At 37.7% G+C, this 21799-nt stretch overlaps 1 protein-coding gene across 2 annotated transcripts in view; it reads left to right on the top strand.

Moving 5' to 3' along the window:
• EPB41L4B (erythrocyte membrane protein band 4.1 like 4B) overlaps positions 1 to 21799 on the top strand; it is a 163854-nt gene that overhangs the window by 125725 nt on the left and 16330 nt on the right. For both annotated transcript variants that reach the window (XM_053992285.1, XM_053992277.1), the window contains exons 20-22: positions 9344 to 9448; positions 12324 to 12462; positions 12903 to 12980. In XM_053992285.1, coding sequence (XP_053848260.1) covers positions 9344 to 9448; positions 12324 to 12462; positions 12903 to 12980 — 322 coding nt within the window. The remainder of the gene's footprint in view (positions 1 to 9343; positions 9449 to 12323; positions 12463 to 12902; positions 12981 to 21799) is intronic.

Genomic DNA, 21799 nt, shown 5'->3' with positions numbered 1-21799 from the left:
TGCTTTGCTGATAACCTGTAACACAGCTGCAGCTCTGGACAATGGCTATAGGGAAGTTGGATAGTTGCCTCAGCTGGATCCACCTGGGCTGCATGTGACAGAGTTCTCAGCCAAACAAAGTCAAATGAGAGCAGCTAACAGGAAGGAAATTTCTCTAGCAGGTTAAATAGGAGAGCCATGAGTTACCTTGATAAGACACAGAAATCCTCTGAAGATGAGTCAGACCTTTCTTTATAACAACTCTGTTGTAACAGATCTGAAAGCACACACACTTTCTTCAACACCAAAGTAGTATGCACTCTATACCTATATACTAGTAACTATATAGCTGGGCTGTATACATTTTGGACAAGGCAGAAGAAAACATTGGTTTCTGGAAGAAGAAATACCCGGGGGGAAAAAGTGTTATTTATGGGTTGTTTTTTTTTGGTTTTTTTTGGTTGTTGTTTTTTTTTTTTACTTTTTTGCTTTGCTTTTAAAATTTTTTTTCTTTTTATACTGCCTGTGTTGAATCAAGAAGAGATACAGTTAGTTTGCAGTTACCCCTTCACATCGTGAGGCATGCTTTGTCGAGGCATGCTTTGTTAAGGCATGTAGGAAAAATGTGTTTGTATGGCCATTTGTAATGGCAGTCATTTTGCCAGGATTTTTAGTAGTACTTCTTTTGGGATGTAGACCCCAAGTGTACAAGGGAAGAAGTGATCGTGTCAGCTCTTTTAAAGCCCAACAAGAGGAATTAATCTTACAATAGAGCTAGAAAAGCCTTTCCAACAGATCAGTTTCTTCTTTAGTATTGTAAAAGAACCTCTCATGGTGGCAAATGATCCAGAAGGGATTATGAAGAAGCAGCAGAGGTATTTTCCCATATGTTAGAGAATTCCTTACACTCAGGTAGCTGTCTCTGTGTCCAGATGGAAGTGTTGAGGGAGAAGTGTTGTGGGAGAATTTGCTGATTAGATATCTAATTTAATTCACATTTGAGATCACTGAATGTTCTTATTGTTTTCATAAGCCTCTCATCCCCTGCCTCTGCCACCTAGGGTTTTTTGTATTTGATTCTTTTAACCTTGAGAGATCAGGGTTCCAGCTGACTGCCAGAAACAATGAAGGAAGTATGGTGAAGGAAGTAAAGTGTTGTGCAAAATAGAAAAAATGAAAAATGTAGTCAGCAGCTTTCCTCTCTGGTCATGCTTTCCTCTTGATCAGGGGCATGTCCTGCCTTCTGATTTGGGAAGTAGAGGTTTCTCTCCTGCAGCACATCAAGGGAATGTGAATTGCAAAGTCACCTTGTCACCTTTTTATAAACCTCACCTATCTCTCAGTAAGGGGATGGATGCTAGAAAGATAAACTCGTGAACTTTATTTGCAGAAATTTATTGCCTAATTGCCAGCCTGCTTAATTTATTAAATATAAGGAATATATTGCTAACCACAGAACCCTATCAAGAGAATTTGTTTTCTTATTCAAAGCTTTGCCAGACAGAAGCACCAGCTGTACAATTTCCCAGTGCTTATGCATGAATTTCTCCTGAAAACTCTTTGAAGTATGTTTTCTTTCTGGCTATGACCACCTGGATAATCCTATAGCATGGATACCTGTGTGCATGTGCATGCAGGTTCACACGTACAGATTTGGACTGTATTTAAGATAAAGGTCTGCTTATTTCTTATTTTGTTTTCTTCTTCAAACATGTCTGAATGCAAGCCCAGGTATAATTCTGCTGTACTGGCTTAAGGAATTCCGGAGTTAAGAATTACACCAAAATAGTTCATATGTTAAGCATTGGTAATACTTAGGACAAAGCAAAATACTGTCTGTCTTTGGGCATAGCCTGTTTGACAAAGTAAATTTTCATTTTGGGATAAGTCCAACAGTAGAAATGTTAATAAAAATGCCCAAAGTTAAACAAGTTGGGTAAGAAACTGAAGTAAAATTTGTAAGACAGGAATTACCTAGCAACAGGATTTGCTGATAATATACACTTTTCTTCATGTTCACATGCTGCTCAGGAAAGCTTAGATACGATATGTTTGGTACATGTAAACACTAATAACTTCTTAATCTCCTACATGTTAGTCTTCATGACTAACTTTATGAGGGTTCAAGGCAGAACAGTCACCAACTCTAAATCAAGTCAGCCATGGGTTTGTCTATCTGAATTTTGAAAACCTCCAAATACAGGATGTAGATTAGACAGCCTCTTACTCAAAACAGTGATCAAAAGTGTAAATATAAGTTCAGTTGTCAGGAGCCCTCTTCAGCTGAAGCCCTCAAGTTGGCTGGTCAGTTATTACTGTTCTTGTTGCTGTTACGATTTGCTGTCATGCACCATGTGTTGCATTTATGCACTGCAATATTTATTTCCCTTAAAAAATGCTTTTGGGTTGCTGCCAGCTTTGGCAGGCTTTATATCCCACATGGTTCAGGATTTGTCTGTGGATTTCTTTCTGTTTAGACCAACTGCTGCATCACCCTTTGTTGATCCTTGTTATCCAAATTATCTCATCTTTCATAGGATTGCAAATAGCAATATTCTTCTTATGTGGGAGTAGGTATAAGCACCAGCTGGTGCTTTGTGCATTCATTTATTCTAATTTTCTTTATAAATCTTCCCATCCAAAACCAAATTACGCCATTACATTGAGACTAATTACATTAGGAGCTGCTCAACACGTAACGTAAAATTAAATGTTATCTCGTAGAGCTTGATGACGCTGCACACCAGAAAAGAAGGGTGGAAAACATTAAATGATATCAAGTTTTACAGGGTGCAGATGAATCAGGAGAAGTAATCTCAGACGCTCTTCTGAATGCCTACTGCAGAGTAAGCTTTGCTCATACAGATTGTCAGAATGTGATTAACCTGCTGTGGCTTGTGCCTCTGAGGTGCATTGGGCTGTGAGTCTGCCTGCCTTTCAATTTATGGGAAAATTTCCGACACCTTTTGTGACCAGGTGATACTTCTAAAATATAACTTCCGTCTATCATCAAGGAAGAAGTGTCTCTCAAAGTAAGGTCTTCACTCTTGTGCTTTTGCCTCTCCATTCTCACCTGCATAAACTATGTTAATATTTAAATTGTCATATTTTGCTCTCTGAGCTAACATCCTGCTGTCATACCTCAGTCTGGACCTGAACCATGTTTTTCAGAGAACTCTGGCTCTCTGCAGGTGCTCTCAAAATATGACTGAATAAGCAAGGTGCAAAGCATAGTGATGTTTGCCTAATCTGTAGACAATTCAATGTGAAACTAACATCTCAGTATCTGTTTTTATACTATACTTCCAATGAAGGTCAGAGTAGCTTTCATGCTACCTGTTATGTCACCTGCATGATTATGGGCAGCTGGTTTCCCCAAGTTGAAGACTTCAGTTCCCTGGAAAACTAGATGTATCCTAAAGAACTTTCAGGAAGTTCAGAACTGAAGCTGATGAAGACTTATGTGCTTAGCCTTACATAGCATGAACTTCAGTGAATTCAAGCAGGCTTGAATTTTCTTAAACTCAGAATGGAGTTAACTCTGTGAGGCAGAATCTGAAATATTGCATTTAAATATCTTCTTCTAAATATATTGTGAAATATTCTAGGTAAACTAAAATCATTATCTATGCTGGCTTCTTCCTAAGAAATTTGAATTGCTTTTAAAAAGCTCCTTTTCTCATTCAGTCTTTACCTTAAAAAAATGATAATAAAGAATCATTCTCCAACTGAAAAAAATTTCAACCAACATTTCCAAAAATAAAGTAAATATCTAAATATGCATCATCCTGGCCTCAGTCCAGAGACAGGTTAATGGATGTACTGCTCTAGCTTTTTGCAGGAACCTCACACAGTAATTTCTGCATCAAAGTCATAACTTCAAGCTGAACTCTTGAATAGCCTTTGCATGCCAGTCTGCATTAAAGATTGCAGATAGCACACCTAGGTATGTTCTTTGACTTCATTCTGAGTCTTAAAGACCTCTTTGGCCTGCTGCCTGAAGCCAAATGCTGATGAATTATTTGTAATTGTATTCTTAACCTCCAAACTACAGAAAAAGGAGCAGTACTCAGACCTTTCAGATGAGGTCAAGCTAATGAAATACACCACTCAAGGTGCATTTCTTTGGCTCTGTCATGTGTCCCCTAAACTGTGCCTAGGCTCCTTGGAAAGCACATAATTCATAATGGCTGTCCTGGTTGCTGTGAGGAGGGGTAGCTCAATTTGACCTTAGATTACAGGTGTTGACCTCCTACCTTACCCCAAGCTGTGAGAGAAAAGCAGTTCCTGTATCATCATTATCTATCTGTTGGACCACAGGGGCACCATACTTTTGTCTAGACTGCACATAATTTTCATTGTAAGGGCAATAGAGGGGGTGGAATGTTTTCCTTTACAAGAAACAGAACTTAATTTGTGAGTAAGAAAAGCACATATGCTGTAACAAGGATCGTGGTTTGTACATTTACAATCTATAGGGAGGTGGGTATGGGAGTTAAAAAGAAGAAAAAACTTTATTTAGAAAATTTGATACGGGCAGTAGCTTTAAAATGTCCAAACAATGTTTTGAAGACCTAGCCTGTCTTCTGAGAAAAGCTACCTTATCAAAATGAAAAAGAACATATTGTTTCTTAACTTCAGATGACCTTTGGAAAAGAAATGTGTGAAATCCTTAGAGCTCAGGCTTAGGAAAGATTTGAGTGTTTTTCTGTGTTTGCTTAGCTTGTTAGGCTGTGTCTTTGATATACAAGAGAATGCACCTATCAAATATTTTTTCTTTTCCTTCCTTTCTTTCTTGCCTATCCTTCCCTAGTTTTCACTACCATGTTCCCACTCAAAGGGAATTCTGCAGCCAAAATCAGCCTCTGGGGCTCTTTTTTTGTCTTTTCAGTGAGTCAGCACCTGAAAGCAGGTCAGCTTTCATGCAGCTGGCTGTATCCTTGTAATCATAGGGTTTTTATCCTCTATCTCTTGGCATCAGTTTTGGAAGACACAGGGAGAGGGATTGTTCCAGGTGACACAATAGACACAAAGAGAAAAAGAAGCAAAGAGGATAAAGCCTGTTAAAGACAAGTGTAGGAGGTGTGTTCCCCTAGCAGACTTTGTTAGTTTTAAAATCCTGAACTGGATCCTCCAAGGTAAGAGAACTTAATTAATCCCATTCACTTTATGACATGGATAATCATTTTATCCCACATAGCCCAATTGCCACATTTCAAACAAGCATGGAGGTCTGCCCAGAGCCACCCAAGCAGGGGACAAGGAAGCCACAGCACACAAATGGGTGGTGCAGGAGCAGTGTAGCCTCAGCCTTGCAATCTGAACCAAGGTGAGGTGGGACACCCTGAGTCCCTCAGCATGAGCACATGCATTCCACACCCAAGGAAGGTTCAAGGTAAACCAGCATACATCTGTGTTCACTTGAAATGTTCCACAGGGTAATTTTTTTTGTGAGCAGTTTTGGTTTCAGTCACCTTCTTGGCTGCCGGTCTGAGAAGAAAACAGATTCCTTGGGTTTGGGGTGGGGGGGGGGAATCGCTCTCTGGGTCGTATTTATGTTGCTGTGCAGGTTTGTGGAACAGGCTGAAGCTAGTTCAGGAGAACTGTGCTGGCTGTGGCTCAGGAGAGTGCTGGGGCTCTCAGTGCACAGGCAGTTTCTGATGACCTGCCTCTGCATGCTGACATTCGTGGTTGTTATTGTCATTCTCACCAGGAAGCGACAGATTTTTATGTAAGGTGCCAGGTCATTAAGTAACTCTGTCTCGGTTCAGTACCTTCATTTGTATGCAGTAGTGGTTGAGTACTGTTACAGGAAAAAGGTTTCTTATGAATTAATGACATTTGAAAAGAGCCTTCTAAAAGAACTGTAATACACTGTACATTTTCTTTTCCATTTTAGAGTCCCACTGATCCTTTAACACTTTTCCTCAAGCTGTATACTTTGTATGGGACTACAGTAGTTTATATAGCTGTGTAATTTATATAGGACATAAACTTGAAATGGTGATGTCTACACATAATCACTCTATTTAAATAATTTACAGGGTTTCTCTTCAAAAATCATATCTTTCCATATAAGAATTCTGGCTGTAGAAATCAAAGGACAGTCACAGAAGTTATTCTGCTACTTTTTCTGGAATATCAATGAGATTTTTTTTGAGAGTTTCTGTGATATTAAAAGCCTGCCATTTTTAAAACGCAGATCAGGTGCTGGGTGGATCAAGCTGAGCACTTCTTGCATCTAGCTGCTGTTGAGAGAGTAGCAACAGTTTTGAGCAGGTTCAGACTGAGGAAGACTGTTTGGAGATGAAACAGAAGCTCTTGTGGAATTTTTAGTCTGGTGTGGAAAGAGGTAACCTAGCAAGGTTTTAATGAGGGCAAAATTCCAGCTCTGCAGTTTGTAGGACTAGTCCAACATTTCATCTTGTGCTAATGACCTCTTTGGGTAGAGGCATTGCCACAGCTCCTTTTCATTTAGGGGTAACTTCAGTTTACATCCTAGCTAACCTGAAGCTTCTCAAAATGTGCAATAAAAGGTACTTGTCTCTCCCCCAGAGGTCTGATAAATATCAGGGGAAAGGTAGTTGCTGCGGCCAGCCCCTAACAAAAATTATGGGAAAATGTTATCATAATGGGAAAGAAGATTTTGCTTTCAAAATGGTATTGATTTTGCAACATAAGTGAGTGGAATACTTTACTGGTGTGATACAAAACAAAAATAAAGTTTATCTGAGCAATTACAATGACCGAAAAAGGAGTAGGTGTGTTTAATGTTTACTTGACTTTTTTTCCTACTTGAAAATCTGCAGCATTCAAAGAAAAATAATTTTTTCATCTTTTTATTGGATTAGAGAGTAGGTGCTGTTTGTATCTCAAACATTTTATTTACAGTTGAGTGAAATTTTTCATGTTAAACATTTTTTCATCATTAATTCAGACTTAGAATTTTAAAATTTTTCATATGTATAAGTGACTTTTATAACTTGCTTTGAAATCATTGTAAACTGCTTTAGTTACAAAATTGCTCTACATCTTTTCAAACAAAAATTTGATTGAGACAGTTGAAATAACTGCTTCAAAAGCTCCACCTCTTCCTCTTTTGCTTTCTTTAAATTACAAACCATGGTATTCCAAAGGAGATACACAGGCTTTGTAAAATGAAACATAATAAAAGAGCTGAAATTATCACTTCAAATCTTCCTTTGTGTGAAAGTATCTGACTGGCTTACATCACAGGTTATGATATTGTCTTGAGAAATTTGAAGCACCCATGAACTGGAAAAAGATTTGTAACCAGCTTTCCTATTCTACACTTTGCTGTTTCTTGAACGCCTTCCTTTCATTAATTCATCGCTTGCTATCATTTTGAGGAAATGTTATTCAACTCATGTAGTTTACACCACTCTGTTTGTTTCCACTCTCACTGAGTTGGTGAAAAGGTTTAAAAATTGTAAGGTATCCTCTTCCAAATTATTGGAAAGTTGTGAGGACCACTCATACAGAGCAAGAATGTCAGCTAATATATTTGAGCTAAAAATAATTACATTCCTTTACATCCCTTTACAATTTGATTATCCATTGTTTATTGTGTCTTGACATATTTATCCTGCTTATGTCAGACTTCAGCTGGAAATCACTTTGGGTAAACTGAACAAGCAACTTTTTTTCAGTAGCCAAAGCTAACTTTGCTTCAGCAAAAGAAGAGCTAGTGTTGTCTTCCAACCTGGAGTCTGGTTTGATCAAAACAATCTTGGGAGCTTCCATAATGATGTTGATTCACAGATTTTCAGGTCAGATATATTGACTTCAAGACTAAAACAGATTATTTGGGCATTTTTTTTATTTCTCTTTGCTTATCTTCCCCTAATTTGCCAGCCTAAGAAATTCAGCAAAAGGTCTTCAGATATGGCTGGCTTGTTCTGCATTATTGTCATTGAGAAATCTGTGATAAAAATTACTGACACTGAAATTTGAACTGGGGAAAGGAAATATATCTGCTGCTGTCTATACTAACTTCTTGAAATTAATGGGAACAAATAGCAGGTACATAATTGACAAAAGTTGTTTTATGAGAAGTGGAACTAGTAATCAGGTTTATTATTTATTTATGCCCTTTGTACTTTAATACTTTTCACAGTTCCATCTTATTCTCTGTGATCTCTCCAAAAACTAAGAAACATTTAGGAAAACTGAGTATATAACCTGAAGGCTGTGCCATCTCAGTAGGTTCTGTTGTAGCTCGACATCAGGTTCAGAAGTTATCAAAGAGAGTTAACAAAGCTTAAAACACACAGGGGCATCAAAAGGATCTGCAACTGTGAAAATTAAACATGCTTATCTTATTAAGGCTTTAGAAGGCTAATACAATCTAAGTAGACTAGAAAATCTTTTGCCATTTGTGAACTGTACCTCAGTGCATGTGCAGTCCCATCAGCAATCAGCAGGGCTGCTCAAGTTACTAATTTAGAATCTGACTTCAGATTAGATGGCCGAATATAATTTCACAAGTTGTTAATCAGGACTTTCAAATTTTTTTTTTATATTTGGCATATTTATAAAGTTTATAGTACACATATAAGCAATATTTAAAGTAGTATTTAAGATGTTTAATGTGTCTTCATGCCCCTCAAGCTCATTGTTGAAATGGTTTCCTCCCAAGGTCATGAGGATCTTTTGTTTAGTATTTATGATTTTTTAATTGAAGCCTGAGTTAATTCTACTGATAAATGGTTAAGGAGAAGATTCTTTCATGTGGACCTCCTCTTTGCTATATCTTTCCTTTGCTAGAGCTCTGCAGATGTATCTCACATTAATGAGCATCTGAAACATGTCTGAGTTTTGCTTTTTTCTAGCAAGTTGGAAAAAATTTGATCATTTTTCTTGGATCACATCCCTTAGTTCATTTCCCTTGAGCTGCTCTTTCAACTGTGGAAGGATAATGTTTAATTTCAAATAAAAAATATTTTAAGCAGAACAGGTTTTTAATTCATAAAATAGTTTTTGTTAAACATATGTTTTGTAAAAATATTTCTGACGTGACTGAACTGCTGGTCTGTTATTAAAATGTGGTATTTTGGAAACAGTGACATTTCCACATGGTCTTTCACATAGGCTCTGTGTTTGTAACCAGTGGCTGCTTCTATAAATGGTATGCCCAGCACAGGAGGGTGAGTTCACACATCTTTTTCTGTACACACACACACACACTGGCCTATGAACTATAAATGGAACAAAAGGATGAACTTCAATGGGCACTTGCCACTTTGCAAGATAAATAAGTGTTGATGAGTTAGAACTTCGGTGATATGCCTGAAGTAGTTTAAATAGAGCCTGTATGACATATGTTTTTTCTTGCTATTTTTAGAAGTCCAGCTCCAGTGAGACCTGAAACTACACCAACAACTGTCCCTACAGAAAAGCAGGAGGTTAAAGCTCCCCGTGTGAGGAAGTTAACGAGGCAGTACAGTTTGTGAGTAACATACAGCATTATCTTTGTGGTTTTGCCTACTACAGCTGAAAATGAAAGGGGATGCTAATTATTGCTCTAGCTGTGCCTTCTGAAAGGCATCAGTGCAATTACATGATAATGAACTTATACCGATACCATTCCTTTCATCACTGAGAATCTTCATGCTTTTAATACAAAATGAATTTGCCTTTCCTATGCAGTGGCTAACCCTTTGAATTGCAGGCCATCCACCTTTTCCCAAGCTTATGGGTTAGGAATTAAAAACCTCTTTACCACATGAAATGTCAAAGACCTGGTGTGAGCTGGAACAAGCTGCTCTGTTGGCTTCATTACAACCCCATTTGCAAAATGAGGAAAACATTCTTTAGTTGTTGGGGCATCAAGCTGTGCTGTGAGCCATTCCCTCTCACAGAGCGCACCCTCCCTCCCTATGATTTGTCACAAGAAGAAATTGGTGAGCCTGCTACAGCTACAGCCAGCAGAACAAATTCTCTTACTCCTGGAAAGAGGGATCTGTGCCTACAGGGCTTTGGCATCCCATTTACACGTAATTCATTCCACTTGAAAGTCTCTAGAGATTTGAGGTACTGAGCAGAAGTGAAAGTCAGTGTTCATTTGTCCTCTCATGAAAAGACAGAGAAGACCACCAGAAATTAGGGGGAAAGGCGATAATGTCAGTATAAACTTATCAGTACAAGAATACCAATGCCATAATAAAGAAAAAATACGTATGCTTTCTGTGTGGAATGGCAACTGTTAGTGCATCCTGGATTTCAACATTCTAATGTCAGTAAATATATTTTTTGTCTCTTCAAAAGGATTCTAATAAATATCAATATGTTGGTTTATTTTTGTTTCACTGTTAAAAACATTGTCTTTGTAACGATCTGCATTACCAAAACTGAAAAATTATTTAGGACAAGAAACAGAAGAACTTTGTCAAATTGAAGCTAGGAGGAAAATGAGCTATTAGCCAAATAGGTATTTGTCCAAGAGGCCAAGACTGGCATGTGGAAACACACAATCACTTTTTGATTGATGAGGTATTGATGAACAGTTTTGAACATGTCTTGCTCCCATGTAGATTTTCAGTATAAGATGTGTGTTTGTCCAGTATAAGGTGCGAGGAGCAGCAGATGTACACATCTAACCACAGGTGTCACCTATGCTGTGACCATGTGTAGGGCCAAAGACTCCCTAGTGAAAAATATGGGCCGCAATTTTTTTTTTCTTTTTGTAAACTGAAATTCTGTTCAATTTAAATTATCTTGTATCTGGAATGCAAATATGGGAAATGTGAAGAAACTGCGAAGGATCATTGTGAAAATAACACAGTGAAGGCCATTTCTCAGTCTTACAGCTAGTGTGTTGATAGCTTGATGGCTGATAAATCAACCCTAACCCTTATTTTTCCACTTCCTTTTATACACCAGAGGACCTTTACTCAGAAAGGATGGGGAGGGTGCCAGTGAATTCCTGCTGAGAGTGGACAGCAAGGACTGGGAAAATGTCATCTACATGTTTTTGAAAGAGAGATTAACTAGGTCAACAGCCCAGCTCTGGGCTTGTTACATTAATAAAATGTCTATTCAACAAGTCCAAAAGATTTCACAATTTCTTTCCAGCATAAAACATGTGTACTGTGCATGCTATGGTGCTGAATTCTATCCTTAACCAGAAGGAATAAAAAATGAAGTTTGAAAAAGACAATATTAATCACCAAAATTTTACATCATAATTAAAAAACATTGCTCGGCAACCCAGCATAAGGTTGTGTAACCGGCATGTCATGTAGTTTTGAAGTTTTTTGTGTTGTCCAGGCATGCTGCCTTCAAGTGGCACTAAATCAAGCGTAGTTCTGTTCTGGAAGTATCTGGCAAGGCAGATACATGCAGTCAAGCTGGCATGGCAGGCTTCTGTGCACTTTGAGTACCTAATTGGTAGTTAAAATTAGTGCTGTTTTATGAGCAGCAGTAATTTTTCTCATTATTTTTTGCTGTGCATTAAGCTGTCAGTCTGTAGTCTTTCCTTTTCACACATCATTCCCAGTAATAAGGCTTCCATAGGCCAAATTATGACTCTGTTTACCTCCATCCAATTGTAATTAACAACTGGAAACATCCTGACTTGGGGCTGACTGATTCCAGTTATCTGTAGTCAATGGGGTCCTGCAAAAGTAAATGAAGGTGTAACATTCTTTACTGGCTTTCATTTAGTAGTGACAATAGGTGAGATGGAAAGAGTTCAGCTTGATGGCCTAAAGCCCAGGGGAAGCATGCAACCTCATCTTAAATAAAATGTTTTCTCTATAAATGGAATAGATGGGACAGGAAAAAGATACCCTCACAAGAATGTTCTTAAAGAGATCCTCTTTGGAGTCAATCAAATTCCTTTAAATACAGTTTGAAAATAACAGCATAGACTAGCTCCATAATGGGTGTCAAATCTCCCATTGTCTGAAGTCAATGAAGCAGTCAGATCCATGGATGGATGTCACCATATCTGTTCTTATCAATGCTGCCAGCCTCCACAGAAAAGAATAAACATTAAAGTGGAGTGATATCTAGTCCGTTCATTCATGCATATATACATAATCCATAGAAATGCTACTTGCACCTAATAACCATAAGATTTCCATTTGCAGATGAGAAGTACCTAGCCAACACATTTTTTAAGGAATCTTTAAAGCTTAAAAAAAAAAAAATCTAATTTACTTGAAAAGGTAGCTGCATTTCAGAGGGAAGAGTAAATGGAGCTTCACTTCAAAGCACTACAGCAGACATGCAGGTTACCAGTACCTCCTTGGACACAAGTGCAGTCAAAAGTCCAATGGCATTTTCTAATGAGAAAATCTCTGTGTTCTTATCAATGGCAGTGATGAAGATGACCTTCCTCCAGCACTGGCAGCAGCAGCAGCAGCATCAACACCTGTGTCTTCAGCATCTCCCGGGTCGCAGAAAACGTGTACGCCACAAACATCGGAAGGACAAACACAGGTTTCGCCTGGTGGCAAGGTAACACACAAAGAGATGAGCTTTTGTCCCCTGGGAGAGGGTTCAGGAAGGGTAGGAGGGAGCTGTGAGTAAAAGGTTTTCCCTAGATGGAATAATTCTACATTTAAGAGCAGTTTTTAATGCAGAGTTGTAGTGATATGTTTAACTTATTGTGTAAGGAAGTATTTCGAGTCTGGTCCAAGACTCAGATAAAATCCATAACAGTTTTTCCTCAGCATTAGTGGGCAGTGGATCAGGATTACTCACATGGATTTTAAAGGTCCATAATTATGTTTTTTATCTTTCCTGAGTAGCCATACCTGAAAAACATGGTGGAAATTTAAAATCCATTTGGCAATTTGTGCTTTAAGGAATTAAAAAAACCCAACAAAAATAACCAACAAAATTATTGAAACTAAACGGTTCTTTCTTCCAATGCTGTGTTTCTTTTTTGCTTTTAGAGTTCCACAGATGCTGGGAGTACATTTGCTTTGGAGCCAGGTGACCTCCTGATGGATTTCACAGAGGCCACACCAATGGTAAATAGTTTTAGTTTGTAACCAGGAAAATGTAGAAGTTTTCAATCATTTGTCTGCAGCTAAAATGAATGGGATACTATGCAGTGTGTTACAGAGTGCGCAGGAATAAAGTAAGTTTTCTTGATTTTCAGTGATCCTGAGCCTCTATCCAACTCAGCTGAGAATTTCTGAGAAAATCAGTCCACATCAACAAGTGTTATGGCTGATCTGAATGCATTTATTGTTGGATAACTACTTATTTCTCTCTCCTATCTTTACACATTGCTGCACTGATTTCACAAGCTTCTTTGTCCCTTTAACACAGATTCCTAATGTAATCATAACTTTGCTTTTGGGAGTTGTCTGAAAAGTTGCTTCTTTTTGCCACAATTTTGTTCAGAGCTTACCTAATAGCCAGTCCCAAGACATGTACCTGCACTTTCATGTTTCATTAGCAGAGTTCTCTTCCTCACTTTAGACAAAATTGCCTAAAATGTGTTGATTATTAACTTTTTTTTTTTTGAGCTACATGATTTATATTTTTGCTTAAAAGCCAGGTAGAGATGCCAATCTGATATCTAAATACCTAAATCTTGACTTCAGTGATTTAAACTCTTTCATCTCAGATTCTCAGCAGATTTCTTGCATAATCATAATACGATTCTTAACTTCCTCCAAGTCATCCTGCCTTGCAAGTAGCTCTAATGCCAGATAGCTCCTCTGCTGTCCCATTTTTGCCGTCTTCTAGAAACCACAATTAAAGCGTATAAAAAGTGTGACAAGGACAGCCTTACATTTTGGGCATAAATGTTTTTGTGTTAAGGTAATTCTGTCCTGGGCATTGCTTTCACTACATGGTTAGGTCCTAGTTTAGAGTATTGGAAAGGTGCTGTGGGGTTGTGTCTTTTGCTTCTGAGACAGTATTGCAGTTGTCTGTAAATAACTGCTTGTGTCCTGTTACCACTGGATGAGAGCTGTGGGGATCCACAAGACACAGGCAGACTGAAAACAAAACTACTAGGAAGAAGGTTGTAGCAAGATAGGTGTCGGTCTCTTCCCAAGTCAGAAGTGAAAGGACAAGAAGAAACAGCCTTGAATTGCATATTAGTAACAGTTTGTTCACTGGAAAGTTTATAAAGCATTGGCACAGGCTGCCCAGGGAAGTGGTTTAGTCATCAGCCCTGGAGGTATTTAAAAGACTTGTAGGTGTTGCCCTGAGGGACATGGTTTAAGGGGGGGACTTGACAGTGCTGGGTTGTGGTTGGACTTGATGATCTGGAGGGCCTTTTCCAACACAAGTGATTCCATGATTCTATCTAGGTTAGATTGTCCTTCTCTGTAGAGGTAGCACATTTGTGGCTAAATTGTAATTATCCATTGGAAATTTACAAATAGATTTCTTATTCTAAAAAACATACAATGTCTTACTGTGTTAATCAGAATTTTAAAAATGAGTCATGAAGACTTGAGCAACTGACCTGTTCTAGATAACATAGGTTTGTTTTTGGTTTTTTTTTCCATTTAACAGAAGTCAGCATTACACATTTTTCCTTTTCCAGCTGAGTATACAGGCTTTTTGCCCTAAATATTTTACCAAATCATGCTTTCCCCTTCCCTACCCCACCACCCACTGACATAATTTATCACACTGTATGTTCATGAACTAACCTTTGATTGACTTTCTTGGTTTTAATATTTTGGAGAGCAGGTACTGCCCAGCATCAATCAACCCTTTTTGTTTTGTTTAACATCTATAAAGGTCAGCTTGTTCTCTACAGAGCAGGTATTGTTTACAGACCTTTCTCTGCAGTTTCACTGACTACAGGCTGCTCTCAGTTGAGGTTTGAATGAAAAGTTTACTCTTCAGGGAGAGAGCCTCCAAGCAAAGACAAGCTAAGGGCAAATGTGTAGCTTTGAGACAGTCTGATTATTTGATAGTTCTGTTGTGATAGAATGTGCTGTCTGTTATTTGAGGGTCAAGGTGATGTACAGCTTAGCTTCGTGTTACTGTCAAGTCTGTGGTCATGGGCTGGTTTTGCATGCTGTGACCTGGCCCCTGGGAATTTGTTAATTGCACCCATTTTTTTCACATTCAGTGACAGGTACAGTATCTGAAGGGGTCATTCATGTTGTCTTTTTTGGGGTATTTGCCTGAGGTAATAGAGACGGAAGTTCAGATTCCTGTGTAGTCAAGGTTTTTCTGCAGAGGGTTATTCAAACAGCTCTCTTGTCTGTTGTCTGGACTAGAAAGATGAAGGCACCTAAATTGGTCATCCAAAATTAGGTTTTGTAATTTGTTTTGTTCATGATGTATGCTGCCAAACTTCCTCAGTTCACTGGAGAGCTGTTCATTTGAAGCAGCTTTAGATATCCTCCCTTCTTTTCTGTAACATTACTGCTAGAGAGTGATTAATAGTCACTGAGTGAGCTGCATGATCTTCGCTGTTCAGTGTCTAACCATTGATGCTTCCTGATGACCTTGGGTTTTAGACATGTTTTGCTGCTGTTGCCAGCAAAACAGTGGAAGATGCCAAACACAGTGGAATATATGCTTCTAAGTGGAATTACACTTAGAAGTGGAGCTCAGAAAACCAAATTAATTTATAAAAATGTAAGGATTACTGAATGGAGTGAATTAATAGAAATCATCAAGGCTGCAATGCAGGGATGAGAGTAATCAAATTTGTCTACTCAGTCAGCCTGGAGGAGGTATTGTGATATATACAAGAACCAGCTGAGCTCTAATGGTCACTTAGTCATCAATACTTAGACTGCCAGTAACAGCAGGGCAATTATGAGGCAGACTGATTTCAGGAAATCATTTTGCAGGAAAAATAATGTACATTTACTAATGCAGATTGCCTAGAGGGAAAGGTATCCTTTTGTGCTCTGCAGTCCTAAACCCCTGTGGTTTATGAACACTTCTATTCATTTTTCAATTAGATCCTACAGTTAATTGACTACAACATATTACTTATTGTCTGTAAAACAATTATAACATGAGTCTTCATCTTTTTTTACCACTCTATTGTGACTTTTAGCACTGTGTCCTTTTAGCTTGTATGTGAACAAGATTCAATCCCTCCTGCTTTTGTTTCAAAAAAAGCAAATTGCTTTTTAAAAATGCAGCATCATATATGAAGAATTATTTTAACACATTAGGAGCATCCTTAACGAGGTATATTAGAATAACTTTTGTCAGTGTAGTAGGCTCTTTCTCCTCCTGTACTCCCTCCTTGTGTTTCTAGCTTTTCTGGAACTGGAAATTGCTGAGCTTTAAGCTATTCTGTTGCAGCTTATAATCGGTGTGATTTCTGACATGTGTATGACTGCAGAGCTTTTCTTGCTTAGTTACAGAAAGCTCAGTCTTAAGACACTGAATGAATGTAACAGCTGTTACACCACACTGACAGTACCTTCTTGACCAAGAGAGAAATCGGTGTGCACAAACTTCAGTTTGACCTAATGGAGGGGGACAAAAGAAATAAGAATGCAACATACAACATGGAGCTATTCCTAAAATTAGACTAAGGTTTGTAATGTAAGGTGGATGGGCTAGGACTAAGTCATGATCACATCTAAAGAGGTATCAGAGAGCAGTAATTTAAAGCTGGCTATGTACTTTCAAATTATAAGTTATCTCATGCTGCATCAAGTGAATAATTTTCTAGAGCTTCACCTGCCATCTATTGGTGGAAAACAGAAAGTAGAAAATTATTTGCCTGTTTAAAGCTTGAGATATAACATTTAAAGGATATAAATTACCAGTATGATAGTTAAAAAATGAAAAATAAATGCTTTCAGTGTAATACAAGATATTTTTTATTTAGGATGTGTTGGAAACAAGTATGTCTATTTTAGTGATAGCATTGCTAGGGTATGCAGTCCTGTTAATTCATCCTAAGGGATCTCACTTAGTCTGAAAGTGTATAGAATTTTATGCTTTAGCATCTACTATTTTGGAAATAAAGTGAAGGTAACCAGGTCAAAAGTGAGTCAGCTCAGGGGGAAACTGTGAGAAGTTTTTGTATCTTGACAGAAGTGATTAAACATCCCTGCAAACTCTCAGTAGATGGTAGATAGTGAGCAAGAGGTAGTGAATAGAGCAAAATAAGTAATGTATCTTTTCATTTCACTCCCCTTTAATGTTTGTTATATTAATAAAAAAGAGTTAATTTAAGTTTTAGTTCCTAAATTTTTATGAAAATTTTGCAAGGTTGCAGTAAGCCAAATAACAGAGTGACAGGCAAACATATCCAACTCTAATACCTCCATAACCAGTCCTTTTGGCATTGAATTCTAAACAAGAGTGACTGTAATTTAATTCAAGACTGATATTTGATAAGAACATTAGCATGTATCTACTATCTAACTGATTGAAAGTATAGATCAAGTATCTCTGCATGCCCGCAAGATCTTTAAAACAGCTCAGTCACAGACAAATTTATAAATGCTTTACTTATGGTGAACTACATACTGAAGAAAAAATGGGACTCTTGAAGCCTGAGTGATATATTTCAGAATTAGGACCTTTCTACTTTTACATCTTCATCACAAAAACAACAACATAAAGTTTCTTAGTATAAGATGAATTGGATGCAGTAAGTATGTAATGGATTCAAAGGGGAATATTAAAAATGCTATTTCCCAAGCCAGCTTCTCAATTGCACACTCAAACTTATATGCAACGGCCAATTACGAGCAAAAGAATTTGCAAAAAGAAACGGTTTGTCTGTTACACATAGAAATAAGAAGGATAAATAGCAGCAAGCAGGATGTCAAATGCACATTTATTCCCAGTTTCAAGTACATGCCCTTTAACTCCATATTAAACTAAGATAAAGCAAAGAACAGCAAATGGTAAGGCAAACAACATCAATACAAAAAACTTACAGCAACAGGCAATAAATCTAGTTCCATGTGAACTCAAGAAATACTCTAAATTTACTCATATTGCAAAGGACCATTCTTTTCTGCTGCAAGAAAAGGGCACCAGCTGGATGAGAACACATTGCAAAGGGGTGCACTGTAAGGCTCAGTCAATCTGAGCACAACACATTTGACTGGGGATTTGCAGGAAGTGCTCAGGGCCCATCCAGCATAAGGCTCCTGGGAGCACACAGCTTGAATTAAGCAGATGCAGGTTACCTGTGCATCATTTAGGTTATATAAGGCATGTCAGTAACTAGGGATGGGACTTAGAACATTTTAGAACAATCATAGTCTTTGGGCAACCAGATAAATGGGTGAATACATAAAGAATTATTAATAGGACTTGTGACTAATATGTAGCTCTGCAAAGTACAGGGTTTTATTGGTGGATGCCAGTTTCATAAGCAGACTGCTGAATTACTAACATGCAAGATAACTGAGTGTCAGGCTCAGAGACAGCCCCTTGAATCTTAGTTTAAAATTCATTAAATTACCTAAAACTCTTTGACCGCTATTTAGGGATTTGCTATTTAGGGATTTTCTCCCATTCATCCGTTATAGAAGCAGTCAGTGAAGAAACACGAGAGAATTCTGAAAGATTAACTGTAAGCTTCTACATTTACTTTTTATTTTTCCTCTGTTTTAAGGAATTTAAATTCACTGGCTCAATATATTTTTCCCCGTTATCTGTATGCTGAGCAGAACAACTTGGTGCACTCTGTAGATATATGACAGATGATTCAACACTTCTCTATTTCTTTAACTAATTGAAAGTGAATTCTCAAAAAAAAAAAAAGATCCACAAAGTGAAATCCGTTGCTGACTTTGCACCTGTGGACCCCATAATGAATTGGATATGATGTGTATATGAGCAAGAAAAGCTTCCAAAAATAGGGAAAGGTGTTAAAAAGAAAAAAGTTCAGGCACGTATCATATAATTCAGTGCTTTTAAATAATCAATGGTCCACGGGCTAACATTTTAAAAAACTTGAGATGAAGGTAAGGTGTCAAGTCAGAAGACAGTTTGGATCAAGTGGGCAGAATCTTTTCCCTGGAGAGATGATAGATTCTGCCATGTTCAATTACTTTTTGTCACCTTTTGTGCTTTTTCATATGCTGTCCTAACCATTCTCTGGCATTCCATGCACCTGCTTTATGTTCACAGAAGTTATACAATGTGCAAATGTCTATCAGTAAATCTGGTTTCTGCCAGATCATGCAGGCAGAGCTGGTCCTGGAACTTAAGACTTTGGCTGGACTCCATAGCAGGCCTGAGCACATGGGATCTCATTTGAGAAGATATTTACACCCAGACAACTGGAGGATCCTGTACAACCCGTGTGCCTGCAGAGAGATAGAACCAGAAAATGCTGTGTAGCTAATGTGAGATGGTTGCACAGTGGTGAGATGTGTGCTGTGCCTGTACGATGGGTGGTTCAGTGGCCATTTCCAGACATGCCTATGTAGCTGGAGGACTGAGGTTGTGGTGGTGTCACAGCTGCACACGTAGAAGGGTCCTGAATGGTTTAATCTGTTCCAGCTTCCTTAGTGGGGCTGAACACTAACCCTAAAAAAAAAAAAAAAATTACTTAGCTTTAAGTCAAATAATCTATGAAACCCTGGGGTTTCACAGATGGCTCTCCTGAGGACTGTAGGAGTGATAAAGTATATTTGCAAGCAGTGTAGTTTCTGGAGTAGTACTCCAAAAGGAAGTACTATGGTTGTTGAAATTACTGTAAAGTTTGATCAATTTATGGAAGGGGTTATAGGATGTGCTTGACTGCAGTAATGGTGACCTGAGGCCAACTGACAGGCAAGGTCCAGGGAGTCTGCTCCCTGATGATGGAGAGCATCTGCCAAACACCACAGACAGGGCAGTCCAAGATGCTCTGTGTGCTTCTCTTTTTTTGTGCAATTAGTGCACTAATCATTTTTATTCCAGAGCTTTTCTCAGTACCTCTGAAGTGATATAGATTGCCACAAGTTCTGAAGTGTTTAGGAAGTTCAGAAAACTTGAGGGTCATGAACATTACTGAAGCTTAAAAAAGGGAAAAAAAAGAAAAATAAGAAGAAAACTACCTGAAATCCCTTTCTCCTGCCTCCTCAGAAAAAAAAAAAAAAAAAAAGATAATTCCATGCCAGTAGCAGCTTTCTCTTTTGCTTGAAATCAACATCAGAGTAAGTGAAAGGAATAAAGTAAATGCAAGCAAACAGATTTTAAACCAGCTGGCATCTACCTCCTACAGCAAGCAGAGAAGGCAAATCTTTAGCAAAGCTTTTATAACCTGTGAGTTGTTGTAAATAAGGTCTGATATGTTCAATCATATTTTTGCTCAGTGTCTTTTTTATTTAAGATTATTGCTTTACTTGTAAAGCAAATATGTTCCATGTTCTGAGCAACAGTAAGCAGGTGTAACATCTGCCTAAGAAGAATAAAAGTGAACAATACATAGACAGTGCTTTTCAGACATAGAGCATAAAGCATCATCTTTTTGTACTGGCTGAGTCTCCTCTTCCACTCTACAGTAATCGATGTAATGATTCTACAGGAATGCTCAGCTTCTGTGCAAAGACTGAAACCAGGTATATCTTTTTACATTTGCTCTCAATAAGTACAGTGATGAAGCTATTATGTTGTCTCAGCAGCTGTGAAGTTCCTAGTTTCTCTTCCTCGTTGTGATTAGTGACAATTGCATTTAGACTTCAGTGAGTAACTATTGTGTGTTTGTTTTCTTTCCAGCCATCTAATGAATTGATATATGTGTAATTCTAATTCACATTTTTCCAGTGTGATAACAAGTGTGATACTAACAGCTTGGCTGTTCTGTGAAATTTCAATTGAATGTCTCCAGGCCTCAGCAGAAAATGGGAACATCTGCTTTCTGAACTGTTTTTTGACTGGCTGAATGACTCAACTTGTAAAACCAGTAAAAAGATCAAGTAAATTTTCTTTTTATTTGCCAGAAGTGATAGGAAATATTTTTTTTTCTTCTTTGATTAAAGTAAAATCTGGTTGTCTACATCTTGCTTTCAAAAGCCTGTATTGGAAAGTATCCTGAACTGAATGTCAGAGAGTAGTAAGAGGGGTAGATAGAAAGATCAGGACGATTTGAAATTAAATAGTGGTTCATTTTCAAGTAATGTTGGGTTATTAATTTCAATGAACTCATGTTTCTAACCAAAATGTCATTTCTGAATTAGGCACTAAAAACTGCACTGACAAAGTGCTGATTGAAGCCTTTTAAAATTTATTTTTTAAATACAGAGAAAATTGAATCAGCACTACTTCTTTTGTAACACATTCAGTTTGAAAAAACAGGCATTTTCTGATAATTCCTAAGCAGTAGCAGTCCTTTTTGATGAACCACAATTGGTACCTAAGTGACCAGAGATTTTCTCTTCTGGCCTATTCTGCTTTTTGCTGTTATTCACAACATTGTGTAAATTCTCTACTGAAGCATAATATAGGTTTAATTTTCTGTAGTCTGTCTACTAGCAAGCAAAAGCAAAACAGAAATACAATCATTGACTTGTGAGATTTACTTTCAGACAGATCTTTTGCTATGACTTTATACAAAGCCTAGTACAAATCTTGTAACTCAGAGGAATGGCAATAGTAGAATAACCAGTCAGTCAAACTGATAAAATTGAAGTTTTCGTAAACCTCAGCACATCTATGGTAATTCCATATTTCTGTGCCTTGTCCCAGATATTGTAGAAGAAGAAAATTATCATAGAAGAAAATTGTGATTTAATTGTGAGAGAAAGAAAACAGGAGTTCCCTAATTCTAACTCATTAACTATCATGATAACTGCTTTGCAAACCAAGGAACTCAGTAGGAAGGGCTCCCTTCTGTTCATATCCCTTATATGACCCTTTGAAAAAAAAAGCTAAGCTGTTTTGAGCT

This window comes from Vidua macroura, chromosome 1, assembly GCF_024509145.1.
Source record: "Vidua macroura isolate BioBank_ID:100142 chromosome 1, ASM2450914v1, whole genome shotgun sequence".
NCBI lineage: Eukaryota > Metazoa > Chordata > Aves > Passeriformes > Viduidae > Vidua > Vidua macroura.
The sequence above is the reverse complement of the archived record's forward strand: the minus strand, read 5'-3'. Positions and strand labels throughout refer to the sequence as shown.